The sequence below is a fragment of the Mus caroli genome, chromosome 13 (assembly GCF_900094665.2).
Source record: "Mus caroli chromosome 13, CAROLI_EIJ_v1.1, whole genome shotgun sequence".
In the NCBI taxonomy this organism is placed as follows: Eukaryota; Metazoa; Chordata; class Mammalia; order Rodentia; family Muridae; genus Mus; species Mus caroli.
In genome coordinates, this window is record NC_034582.1 from 98641381 (window position 1) to 98655539 (window position 14159).

At 36.8% G+C, this 14159-nt stretch overlaps 1 protein-coding gene across 1 annotated transcript in view; it reads left to right on the forward strand.

Annotated features, from left to right (window-relative positions):
• Positions 1–13938, forward strand: part of Nt5e (5'-nucleotidase ecto) — a 38687-nt gene extending 24749 nt beyond the window's left edge. Inside the window, exons 3-8 of the mRNA XM_021180810.1 lie at positions 1487–2067; positions 3309–3456; positions 4550–4715; positions 10806–10953; positions 11956–12142; positions 13393–13938. Of these exons, the coding sequence (XP_021036469.1) occupies positions 1487–2067; positions 3309–3456; positions 4550–4715; positions 10806–10953; positions 11956–12142; positions 13393–13577 (1415 nt within the window). The 3' untranslated portion in view covers positions 13578–13938. The remainder of the gene's footprint in view (positions 1–1486; positions 2068–3308; positions 3457–4549; positions 4716–10805; positions 10954–11955; positions 12143–13392) is intronic.
• Positions 13939–14159: the final 221 nt, after the last annotated feature.

Below are 14159 nucleotides of genomic sequence, written 5' to 3' on the forward strand. Positions count from 1 at the left end.
AAGAGCTCCGGGGTACTGGTTAGTTCATAATGTTGTTCCACCTATAGGGTTGCAGATCCCTTTAGCTCCTTGGGTACTTTCTCTAGCTCCTCTCGAGAGTCTTCTTTACGTCACAGTATTTATGTTTTCATAATGAGAGGTCTTAGAAATGGAATGCAGGGCCAGGCCAAATCATTTACATTCTATTGTTTTCTTGAAGGAAATTTCATGCAATGTTTTACTTCTCTTTATTTTTAAAAATGACCGTAGCATGGTGTCAGGTATGGAATCACCTGTTTGTGGGCTCAAAACACTTCAGATTCGGGAGCATTTGGAATTTTTAGATTATAAAAATCTGCACTTCTTCATTACATATGAGAATTCCAGCAAAGAAATTCTTCCTAAACCATGTGGGAAGCAGTAGATATGCCAGGGTTTTCAATGACTGAAACCTTCAGCTAACTATAAAAGTCTCTAAGCGTATAAAAGGCAAAGAACATTCACTTTGGCCTGTGACTTTTCTAAAGGATATAGTGCCACAGTCTCTCAACGTATCTTTTCAGAGGAAAGGTGCCAGCTTACATCCTAATGTTCTGCTGAATCGTTGGTTGCATATATCATATTGATTAATTCTAAAATGCTATAAATATTTTACTGTATTCTTAAAATATGCTGCTTTATGTAAATCCGGCGCTTTTAAATATGCAATGATGAGATGTAAATTCATGGGACATTTTTCTCTTTCTTGAATTTTTGCTTAGACAGGGGTCTGCCCCAGGATACTTTCAGTAGTAAGTCCTGGTTACTACCTAAGGAGTCAATGGTGTTGCATTTTCCTTCTGTGTGCTAGGCCAAGTGCTGCATGGCTCTGCTGTATCCAGCTTGCTTTCGCTTTCTGAGACAGGTATTACTAACTTGACCAACAAGTCATGAACTTAGTTTATAATACAGACTTTGAACTTATGATTCTCCTGACTCAACCTCCCAAATCGTTAGGACTGCAGGCTTGTACCACTGATTCTGACTTCTATTTTCCTAATTACCACTTATTTACTCTTGTGACAAGTACAGTTCTTACAGAATGCAGTAGAGATGTACCAGGACTTTCTTCCTATCACAGTGCGATTATATTTTATGAAATTTTCAGTTAGGAGTAAAATTGTTTTTTTATGAAGTATGTCTGCATGCTCACATGCACTAAAAATAATTTTTAAATTATGGTATTATTGAGCAGTTTTTGGTCATACTATCGCATTTCCCTATATTGCAGGGCTTCTTTTTTAAACTCCTTAAGATTTTCTTTGGGACTACAGTACTTTCTGGATTGCAAAGAGACATAGCTGAAGGCCTCTAAAAATCACGGCATTTGTAAGTTGGGCTAATTAACAGACATGTGTTAAAAATGCTTTCTCTTAAAATATAGTCTTGCACTTACTGGAAGTTGGGACTGGAAAAACATTCTTGTGATTTAAACTTAACTTTTCATGTGATTTTTTTTTAATTTTAGGAAACCATGAGTTTGATTTTGGTGTTGATATTTTGGAAGAGTATATGAAACAAATGCACTTTACCTGGTTCCTCAGTAACGTCCATGACAGATTCACATCTGAACCTCTTGGACATGGTGCAGTCAAAAAGATCGTTAACTGGAACAATCGGAAAATTGGCTTAATGGGACTAGTTGAAGAAGACTGGCTTGATACTCTGGCCACAGTTAATAAGGCCAATGTAAATTATAAAGATTATGTGGAATCTGCTAATGAGCTAGCCGTGGAGCTCAGAGCAGAAGGAGCTGACCTTGTGATTGCCATGACGCACATGAAGTGGAAAAATGACACCAGGCTTGCCCAGCATGCAGAAGGGCTCGATTTGATCCTGGGAGGCCATGACCACGAATATGGGATCAAGAAAGTGAATGAGACTTGGATTGTCAAGAGTGGATCTGATTTTAAAAATCTGACAAAAATAGATATACAGCTGTTCGATGCTTCATTCCAGTATGTATTTGAGAAAGTGGACATTTTGAGCTACTTGGAAGAAGATTCATATATCAAAGCAATAGTAAGAGATTTTACTCAAAACATACAGGTGGGTGAGGATTATTGAGTTGTTCAGCTTGTGTGGGTTGATTACATGGACATTTTAGACAGCATTGTAGACCAACATCATAGCCTGTGATTGATGAGAGACACTAAAATAGCATCTTCAGTCACAATAAATTTGTGATAGTTTTCTATCTTTTTAAATTTACACATCCACTTAGTTTTATTTTGACTTTATAAATAATAATAGGGATTTAATAAATTAGATTTATTTCTAATATGCTCTATATTATATGCTTGTTATAAGAGCTTATTAATTTTATTTTCATAACTTCATGAGACTTGAGCATCAAAAGTGTTATTGTAGGGATTGGCTATTTAGCTAATACAGGTTGTGCATTTCATATTCAAAATGATGGTTTTTTTTACTTCACATATTTATAAATTATTTGGATCTTAGAGTTTTCTTGATTTCACGGTATCTACATTTTAATAATGAACTATCTTGGAAATGGAAATAAATAATAAAAGGAGTTTAGACCCACTGTAACATTTCTGTTTATTTTAACTGATATCAATTAGATATTTTTCTATACTCAAATTGTGCAAGTATTATGTCTTTAATAAAGAGATTGGTATTTTTGTTAAGCATTAGGTTAGTACAAAAGCACAGGTGATTTTTGTAACAATTTGTATTAAAAATATTCCACCTTTAAACTTTTGTCATCTGGTCACTTAGGGATTGATTGCCTTTGTTCTAGGGCCCCAAGCATGTTGAGCAAACTTTAGCTACTTAAAAGTGTGTGTGTGTACACGTATGTGTGTGTGTTACTTTTGTGAAGGATTTGTGAAACATAAGCCATGCTATATTGATATCTATGCATTTATTATTTAATATAACCTTTGGCACATATGTTAATTCTGTAAGAAACAGAGGCTTCTGTTATATTTCAGTTGGAAGTAATTAACTGTTTCATGTTGGGTCAGCTTGTCTTCATGAATATTGCATATTTTTATAACAGGTTTCTGACTCTAAAAGGCTAGGATAGAGGTTTCAAGACTGTATGATAACGTGGTTTATTGCATAATTTAAAAGTGAATCTTTGTTGGGTGGTTATTATTTTGGTATTCTTTTGGTACTGTGACATGGAAAAGAAGAGTTCCAGTAAATTCTTTGGATTTTTAACTTGAAGGTAAAAATAAGTGGTCAAATAGGGAAAATTAAATTTAAAAAATCGATAAAACACAAGGAATGTTGACTTTTGAAAGCTATTTTTCTTCTTTTAGTATATGTTAGAAGAAGTTCTTTGCCCAATTGATGTGGCATTGGATGGCCGTGAGATTACTGTAAGAAGATGTGAGAGCAACCTTGGAAATCTGGTGACAAATGCAATGTTAGAGGCCACACATGCTGATGTGGCACTCCTTAATTCAGGTGACTTGAGTGTTAAAGAGGACATAAAATGACCAAGCCCAGGTTCTCAGAGCTTGTAGTAATAGTAGTCATTTTTAAGATTCATAAAGTCCTACTTAGAAACGTTATTAATTTCATGAGCTCACCAAGCCATCTCCTGCCATGATTGGGTATTTGGAACCAGACTCTGGAGATCAGTTTGTCAATGAAATCTTATGAAGATATCACCTGTCACTCATCTGTCTTAAACCTGTTGTGCTGTTAGACTTTGACTAAAAGTGAAGCAATAGATGTAAGTCTTTCACTGGAAGTCCTTGCTCTTTGACCAGTCTTGACTTCCTACCTCTTTAATAAGGAAACGGTTTTCTGCTTTACTGACAGGAACCTGGTCTTAGCCTCTTCATTTTTGTTTGAAGTTGGTTGAGTTAGGAGTTTTAAGACTTTAAGAGTCTACAGAAAATTAAAAACAATCCTCTAAAAACAACTTTCATTCATATACTGTAACTGAGAGGCTCGGCATTATCTAACTGCAGACACTGGGTCCCTACGTTTCTACAGCTTAGAACGTAGGGTGGAGCTGAAGCTCAGCAAAAGAGTTCTGGGCTGGTGTGTAGCAGGCATTGGGTTTGATCCCATTTCAGCTTCTGCGTTCTGCTCCCCAAAATTTACAGTGTAACTCCACTTAACATCCCAATGATAAACTTCTTAGAATTCCGTTTTTCATTGAAGATACAAATGGTCTTAAATACATATGAGTAGTATAGAACTGTCCATGAAAACATTTCCCAAGAGTGAAATTTTTGTAATTGTTTTCTTGTGAAGATCTCCATTCTGCAATTCATAGGCCTGGTTCTGTGGACATAGGGAGAGAGGGCAGAGGCTTTCCAGTTTAATATTACAACTTTTAGTTAAGAAGAACGTGGTAGGTAACAGATCGAATGAATATGTTATATGTAAAATTAAACTGGAAGTAAATGTGAAGCAGACATTAGAAACCAGATTAGGACCTTTTGTCCTAGGGATGTAAAAGTTGGAGTTTATGTGTAACACTGAATCATCCAAGCACTTCTGGATGGGAAAATGAAAGCATTTCTCCCCTTCGCAATCATTGTAGGCACTCTCAGGTCTGACAGAATACACCCACCAGGGAATTTCACTCTGCACGACCTTTTGTCCATACTCCCCATTGTGGACCCAGTTTTAGTTGTCAGAGCAACAGGTGCACAGCTGCTGGAAGCACTTGAAAATGGGGTTTACAAGTACCCAGCTCTGGATGGCAGGTATGTTCATATGTTGCTACTAAGTTATGTACTTAACTTCATAATGGGACTGTACAAAGACAAATTTAAAAATGGTTTAACAATTTAAATTTAAAATCCATAAAAATGTAAGTATAGTTTAAAAGAATCTCTAATTATTTTTACTAAAGGATCTTGAGAGTGACAAGATATTGGCATGTAAAAAGTAAAAATCAGTATTACTTTTAGTGATATGCAAATATATTTATGTACTACTTGAATTTTAGTATTTAAGTACCTAAACCCACTTTGAACTTCCTTCAGATTATTTTAAAAATAAAGTAGTGCTTTGCTGTTTAGCTTTCATATCCAGATCTCACTAGAATTCTTAGTTAGATGAGGCTAAGTGAGTAGACTTAGGTGCGTGGGTGCTTCTCCTTTGTGTTATAGCCTTAAAGCAAGTATCTGAGAACATTATAATCTAGGTATTGTCATATTATACCTAGGCTACCACAGTGGCAAGAAATATAAGCTGAAAAAATATGAAAGAAATCCTCTGGTGAAAGAAGTCAGAGAAACACTTCATGCTTTCATAAATTACTATGTCAAATTTGGTTAAAATATGTATCGGAACGTTAACATACCATATGATTCAGCCAATGAATCTGTACAGTTGTTTCCTAGCTTTTCAGGGTTGTACAGTTATTGTCAGAATCAATTCAGGAACATTTCGTCACTCTGGAAAGGAACTGCCAGCCACTTTCACTTTTCCCCCAAGCCTCAGCTCTAGGCAAGCATGGGTTCCTTTAATCTCCCCGGTTACCTGGTATTTCAGTTATAGGAGCCATTCCTGTAATGTGACCTCTTTAAGAGCTTCTTTCACTGAGCATGCTTTCAAGGTTCATCCACGTTGTATTATGCATCAGTGCTTATTTCTATTTATTGTTGAGCAACACCCCCATATGTGGGTAATGGCACTCACCCATCTATCAGTTGATGGACACTTCAAGTGTTTCCTTTTTTTTCTACCATTATAAACACTGCTGCTGTGAAAATCCAGGTGCAGGGTTGGTTGGGCTCTCAGGTGTCCAGTACATGTCAGATTCCAAGTGCTGAGTCCCATGGAACCTGACAGGCTGTTTTCCAAAGTGACTGCACTGCTTTAACATTGTCCCTTCAGGATGTCACCTCGAGGCTTCAGCTTCTCCACTTCCCTGCCAACCCGTGTTCCCTTCCCTGCTATCTGTCCTAGTTAACGTGAAGCAGGGTCTTGTGATGCTGGTTGGCATCTCTCTGATGGCTGCTGATGCTGACCATCTCTTCATGTACTTATTGGCCATTCGTCTGTCTTCTTCAGATGTGCCTCTATCTCTACCCTTTTGTAAAGATTGTTCTTAAAACAACTCTTACTGACTTACATGTTCTTACAGACGGAGCCTCAAAATCTTACTTATTTATAGAGTGGAATGGAGATTGCCAGAGCTGGAGTGCAGGAATATTAGCCCAGGGATATAAAATTACAGTTGATAGGGGGAATAGTTCCAGAGGTTTATTACACAGCACGATGATTACAGCTAATTAGGATATATTGTATGTTTTAAAATGATGTAAGTTGAGTGTGCTTAATAACAGTGACTATGTGAGGTAATACACATCAATTTGCATATTCTACCAAGTGCATTTACTTTAAAACATACAGTATATGCTAAATATTAGTTTCATTTATTGATGCAGAAGTAAAATTTCAGGTTAAATGACATTAATAAGATAAGATTATGATTATTATTGGAAAACAGTTGATGCAACTTTTTGCTTACCTCCATCCTAAAAATGCCCTTCCATCTTCCAGTGTTGCTTCCTCAACTCAAGGCAAGTGAATTTACCCAAAAGTTGTCTTCAGCTTCACCATATTTCTTATAACTGATATGTATCTTTGAGTTCTTAGTGCCATGATAAAAAGCACCATGACCAAAAGCAGCCTGGGGAGGAAAGAGTTCATTCATTGTACATTCATCCCCGAGGGGATGATGAGGGAAGGAACTCTCAGCAGGAACCTGGAGGCACGCAATGGAGGAATACTGCTAGCTGACTTGCTCCTCATGGCTTGCCTAGCCTGCCTTCTTATAGCACCCTGGCCCATCAGCCCAGGGCTGGGTGTTACTGCCCAAGGTAAGCTGGGCCTCTCACATCAATCATCAATTAAGAAAATGCCCTACAGGCTCACTCACAGACCAATCTCAATTGAAGTGCCTCTTACCAGATGACTGTAGTCTGTGCCAAGTTAACAAAAAACTAACCAGTACAGTGTGATAAGGAAAGCCTAGTCTGCGTGTGGGCAAATTCAACGAGACAGTGATTTTTAGCCTGCTTATAAATGGAATTAGAGGTAGAAAAATGATTTTCAGGAAAATGAATAGTATATATATGGAGAGATGAATATTAGGCCCTGACCATGAAATTGATGTTCGCAGATAGACATACAAGATAAGCAATACTAATCAGAGTGTGCTGAGCCTGATACATAATTAGAAGGGTAGTTTAATTGATGCCAAATATTGGTATCTTTCTCATGCAATTTAAAGATATTTGAGAATACTTTTGCATCTAATTTTAGTCAAATTTCTGACAATACCTCTGCATATAAACTAATCAACTTCCACCTGAAATTTGACTAGGTAATTACATCTGAGAAACCTCTCTGTGTCTATTTCCAACAGACCTTCCATGGGACTACACTCCTCACATGTTAATGCACCAGTTATTTTTCTAAAAACACAAGTAGTCAATGTAGTGCTTCTGCTTAAAATTACACAACAGTTCCCTTAGCCCACAGCAAATGAGCTCAAGCACTTCGGAGGCATATTCTCACATTGGCTCAGTGTCGCCTTTCCAAACCCAAGCCACCTGTCGGATGCAAACTGTAGTTCTGTTCTCTCATTTATTATAAATCTCATCTTTTACCTCCCAATGCACAGGCTGTCTCAAACCTGTGTCTCCAACAGCCCGGGACCTCTGTCTAGCATGCCCTTCCTCTGTTACCTCAGACCAGTCATCCCTTTCTGTTGTTCTCCTGGTAGAATTTTAATTACAGCTTTGAGATCATTGTTTTCTACTACACTCAGTGTTGCAAATTTCTCTATAAGAACTATTTTCGTGGCATTATAAGATTGTTGACATATTGTATTCTTCCTACCCCTTTTAGCTCATAACACTTAACTTTTCTTTGATGTTTTCTTCATTATCTATGGATTACTTATAAATACATATTTAAGTTTCTAAGATTTTCTTGTTACCTTTGCCATTGGTTTCTAGTTTCTACTCAGAAATCTTATTTTGTAGGATTTCCATTCTTTAGTATTAGAGAATTTGTTTCATGGTCTTAGTTAAATTTTCATGTATATTCTAATATATACTTTAAAAATTGGTGGTGACTATTGCATATGCCAGCAAGATTTTGCAGAAAGGACCCTGATATAGTTGTCTTTTGTGAGGTGATGCCAGTGCCTGGCAAATATAGAAGTGGATGCTAACAGTCATCTATTGGATGGAACACAGGGCAACCAATGGAGGCGCTAGAAAAAGCACCCAAGGAGCTGAAGGGGTCTGCAACCCTATAGGTGGAACAATATGAACTAACCAGTACCCCCAGAGCTCGTGTCTCTAGCTGCATATGTATCANAAGATGGCCTAGTCGGCCATCAGTGGAAAGAGAGGCCCATTGGTCGTGCGAACTTTATATGCCTCAGTACAGGGGAATGCCAGGGCCAAGAAGTGGGAGTGGGTGGGTAGGGGAGCAGGGTGCGGGGAGGGTATAGGGGACTTTCGGGATAGCATTTGGAATGTAAATAAAGAAAATATCTAATAAAAAATTGAAAAAATTGGTGGTGTATGTTTCTGTTCCTCTTAAATCCTTGCAACTTTTCTACCAATTGCAATATTTAATAAGGAACATGGAATGCTTCATTTGGTCATGACTTGGTTTTCTCTTTCATTTGTTTAGGTTTTGGTTCAGGTTGGTTAGGTATTTGAAGCTTTGTTGTTACATATATATATATATATATATATATATATACACACACAATGCTGTACCATATTGACTAGTTGGCCATTTTATTATATAAGGTGAAGGGGTCAAAAAAATACTATAGTATTTTTGTTCTTGTTGTTTAATTCAGTTGTCTCTTTATTATTGTAAATAAACTTTGTTTCCTCTTAACCAGACATATTCATTTAGGTGTTCTCTGTGACTTAATTTACAATGAGTTAGATTTGTGTGTAACAAGGGCAGTATGGCTTGTGAAGCCTAGAATACTTAGCTGCCTCTTCTATGAGAATAATAATATTCCCTTTCATCATTTGTCTCTTCATCTCTTTGCTCTGGAGTATACTGCGGGCTTAATACACCCAGTCCAGGTTTCTTGGATTTGTCTTTTCATTGTTTATTTTTGTGTACTCACTTATTTTTAAATTATGCAAGTCATTGTTCTTTAGATACTTATAAGATAGAATACAATTTGTGGCTTGTATTTAGTTTCATAATTTTTCTCTTTATTTGTGAGTTGAAAGCTTTTGACTCTACTAAATTATTTTTGTTTTTGCATGTTTAAATATTTAGTGTTTATTTTGTAGTTGATTCTGTTTTTTTTTTATTCTGTATTTTATATGTTCTGTGGCTTTTGCCTAGCATGCCCTTTGTCTGTCACCACAGATTTGTCACCCTTCTCTGTTGTTCTCATGGTAGATGCCCATACATCTGATCTTGTCTGGCCTCCCACTGGGGCTAGACAAGGCAGCCCTGTTGGGAATCCAACAGAGGGCCAATATCTAATATCTATCTATCTATCTATCTATCTATCTATCTATCTATCTATCTATCCATCTATCTACACTATGTTTGATATATATACACACACATATATATATACACAAACATATATGTGTATATATATATATATATATATATATATATATATATATATATATATATAAAACTCAAGAAATTAGACACCAACAAACCAAATAAACTAATTTGAAAAGGGGGTACAGAGCTAAACAGAGATTCTCAATGCAGTAATCTTGAGTGGCCAAGAAGCATGTAAAGAACTGTTCAGCATCCTTAGTCATTAGAGAAATGCAAATCAAAACAACCCTGAGATCCCATCTCACACCATCAGAATGGCTAAGTTCTAAATGGATCAAGGGGAATACTTCCTCATTGCTGGTCGAGTGCAAACTTACACAACTACTTGGGAAAGCAATCTGGCAGTTTCTCAGAAAATTGGAAATAGTTCCGCCTGAAGACCCAGCTATACTGCTCCTGGCCATATACACCACTGTACCACAAGGGCACGTGCTCCACTATGTTTGTTCATAGAGGCTTTATTTGTAATAGTCACAAACTGGAGACAACCCAGATGTCCTTCAACTGAAGCATGAGAACAGAAAATGTGGTTCTTTAATACAATGGGATAACATTCAGCTATTAAAAACAATGACACCATGAATTTTTCATGCAAATGGATGCAACTAGAAAATATTTCAAGTGAGGTAACCCAGCCCCCAAAGGACATGCATGGTATGTACTCACTGATAAGTGTATATTGACTATAAAGTACAGGATACCCAGGAGGACCCTCAGATTCACATCTGAGTCAATGCTGGTCTTGAATTTTTGATCGTCCTGCCTCAGTCTCTCAGACTCTCAGTCTGTGTTACCCAGTGAGCCATTTTTAGAGATGGGAGTAATAGTAAATACTAATAGGGGGGTCAGGTGTTTCTGAAGCTTATGGGGGTTGTAGTTAGACAGCATTCTGAAGATATATGTATGGCGTCTATTTTATTTTTGTATCCCTTTAGTAGCAGGATGGAAATTGAGGCAATGGTCTCACAGGAATTCAGAGTTGTAGGAGATCAGAAATTCTCGAAGTAAGAATAGAATTACTTAGAGTTGCTTTTATCGTTTGACGTTTTGAAACCAAAGTTCACTTGGCAAGTCTGCTGAGATGCACACAGCCTGTGTGCATCCTGCCTGACAAGCAGCCTAAGGGGAGATGCTGACCAAGTCTAGCATTCTCTCACTTCTGATTAGTGTGGCGCAGAACTGTGTGAGAAGAAGTCGTTTTTACATTTCAGGTTTCCTCAAGTTGCTGGGCTAGAATTTGGATTTGATCCAGATGCAGAACCAGGCCATCGAGTCATAAGAGACACTGTGAAAGTTCAAGGACAGTACTTACAGAGGAAGAAAGTCTATCTCTTGGCCATTAAGGAGTACATTGCAAACGTAAGAATGCTTTCCTTTGAAAGGTTTTAAGAAAACTGATTGTTTGGTGCTATGCCCACACACATGTAAGTTTCCTTTCATGAATTCAGACACGTAGAAAATAATAAATGTTTCCATTGCATTTTTATGATTCATGAAGTGAATAAAATTTATCTCATGGTATACAAGCACAATTACACTGTTTAGTATTATCAGATTTAAAAGTACAGGCCCTCTAAAGTCCATGCACAGCAATTCTGTTCCCTAAATGACTAGCAAATATAGCCAGAATTGTATAGCCCAAAGTGCTAAATTGGATTGCTAAATTCAAATTTAATGATAAATAGTCCTAAAACAGTTACTATTTCTACTTTAGATATATTTTAATTACTTACACATTACTCCGTTACTTAGAATGAAATGTAGACGATTATGTTTTAAGGACTTTACATAAGAATTTGTTGTGTTTTCCTCCCTTTGATCTAAAGTACTGAGTGTGAGGAACTTTGTAAGATGCATTGATTATGTGTTCTAATCCTGAGAGCCCTTTAGTAAGTTTCAGACAGTAGTGGCACAAGCCATCAATCCCAGCACTCAGGAAGCAGAAGCAGGCAGATTGAGTTTGAGGCCAGCCTGGTCTACAGAGTGAGTTCCAGGACAGCCAGGGCTACACAGAGAAACATTGTCTTGAAAAATCACATACACAAAAAATTTTTCTGATTATATTCTTCACTATCATTCTAATGGCCCTCTTTGTAAATGTTATTTCACAACCACCTTTGGAGACTGTAGGGGGCCTATTTTCACGGCCATGGAACAACTGAGGTGTCACAACAGGATCACAGCCGCCGCATGTCTAGATTTATGGAGTAGGACAATTATTTAAAGTATATTAACTCAGGTTTAAGAAAATGTCATTATGTACAAAGGTAAGGAATTACTTTCAACACTGGGATAAATTTAAAATCTATGTCTGTTGTATTACTCCTGGCTTGGAACCTGAGTTCTGTTTTGGCATTTCAGGGGAAGGATGGCTACAGTATGTTTAGAAGTTGCCCTCGGATGTTTGACCCCGAGACAGCTCAGGTGCTGTCTACAGTCGTCATGAATCACTTTGAATCCATAAAAATTTTGCAAGGAAAGAAGAAGTGTCTTTCCGGCCATCGGATGAGTTTGATCACGACAACAAACAAATCGCCATCCCTCACAGGTGACGGGACGGTCACGTTTCATGTGCTACTGCCTGAATAAATGTTTCTTAGACTCTGGTCTTTAGGTGGGCGTCCTGATGTCTGAGGATGTGTGAAGAGAATAAAAATGGACCTGTATTTTCCAAGGTGAAATGACAAGATGCAAGGGAGAGTAGTCACAGGGCCCGCACAGGTATCCAAAGCTATGTAGAACAGAGACGGTCTAGAAAATCGTGTCCTTTTCAGGGTTTTCCGCTTCACAATCTTCAACTACCTTTGGAACATTTACCTTCTAATCCAGATGAAAAAATTATAACCTGCCAAATTAGCTTACTTCTGTCCAATTAAACATTTTGTCTTCTCCTACTTGATAGATGCTGTGCCTTGGAATACAAGTCCCCACTTATTGAGTTAGAAACTTCATTCTTTTTCTAAGGTCACATCAACAACAATCCAAGGCAAATCATATCAAATCACAATTAGTTTTATAATTGGCTGATTCTTTGATAAATAATTATATTCCTAAATATATCCAAGTTCTGGAAGTTATAATTACACCTTTTGGAAGTAAAATGAATTATCTTCTTTTTTTAAACAAAAGAGTTCTTTTACTATACCGGCCATATTTTCTGTCTAATTATTTTTTCAAAAATGTAAAATGGAAGAGAAAATGACAGCTGTCACGTATGATCACCACTAAATAGACTCAGCAGGCTGTAAAACCCACCCGCCCACCCACCATATATTTAACAATAATTTAAAAAATATCATGGGTTTGAGAGGGGGTGGTGGGATGGGAGGAGTTGCCATGGAAAGAGATAGAAATGATGTAAATATAGAACTCATGAACCAAAGTCTAAAAAACTTAAAAATATAATTATGAAGTAAATCCTTTTGAGATAATATGTAGTAATACTTTAAAGGTTTAAAAAATTGACATAAAATTGCATCATGTGTATCATGTGATATTTCCATACGTGCATTCATTGTATAATGTTCAAATGAAGGTAAGCATATCTATTTTCTCAAACATTTATTAAGCATAAAATATCTTAAAGTCAAAATGAATTGATGCATTTTTGTTTATTAATTTCATAACATGTTTTGTGTACTTTTATTCATGGATGAATTCTGTGATGATGGAGAAACAAAATCTCACTACTGTCTATAAATTTCAATTCGTATTCAATTCTAATAAAGCTTTAGCTACGACTTTAGAACGTCTGTTTGGAGAGCATGCGTAGTTTAACTGGCTCTTCTGCATTTCTAGCCTTTGAGGAAGAAACAGATGAGCCATTGGGAGTAATTGCAGTGCCTGGCATAGAAGGAAGAATCTTCCATATTTCTCCAGACATGAAAGAACATTTGCACCAACTTAGAACTGCGAGACAGCAAGGCCTGAGAACTTTCCCGACCATTAGTGACCATGCACGTGAGACTTCTGATTCTGACTAATTGGAATGGAGTTGGTATGTTTTGTTAGTGCTCAAATGGATCGGACCAAGTTTAGCAGTGTTAGACATGGTAACAGAATCTTGATTGCATGTATCATTCTAGAATTGATGATAATTCTAGGGATGTTGCTCTAAATGTTCTTTTCATTTAAATTTTATCAAGTCTTGTAACTTTTGACTCTTCATTGTGTTGGGCCAGAAACACAAACATTTGTGATTAAAGTGCAAACAGTGTAGTGTTTATTATTAAATGAAATTCATGCTCACCTCTTCACAGTACTTATTTGCATAGTAACCTTTTTTCTCTTAGTATTGCTTATTTTTCTGTTCAAATGAATGAATAAATACATATGTATCCTCTCACTATTGGTTAATTTTTAACTCTTTTGACCTTGTTGGAATTCTGTGATACAGCACCTGAACATATCTTCTTGGTAAAGTACTGAACTTTTATATTAATGGCTGCAAACCACGGGCTTTATGCAATGTACTCACTACTGTTGTTCCTACTGAAGCATCCTTTCTTACTACAGTGAAATGAGAGAAAAATTGACAGTTTTAAAAAATTCTGTTTGTAAGTAAA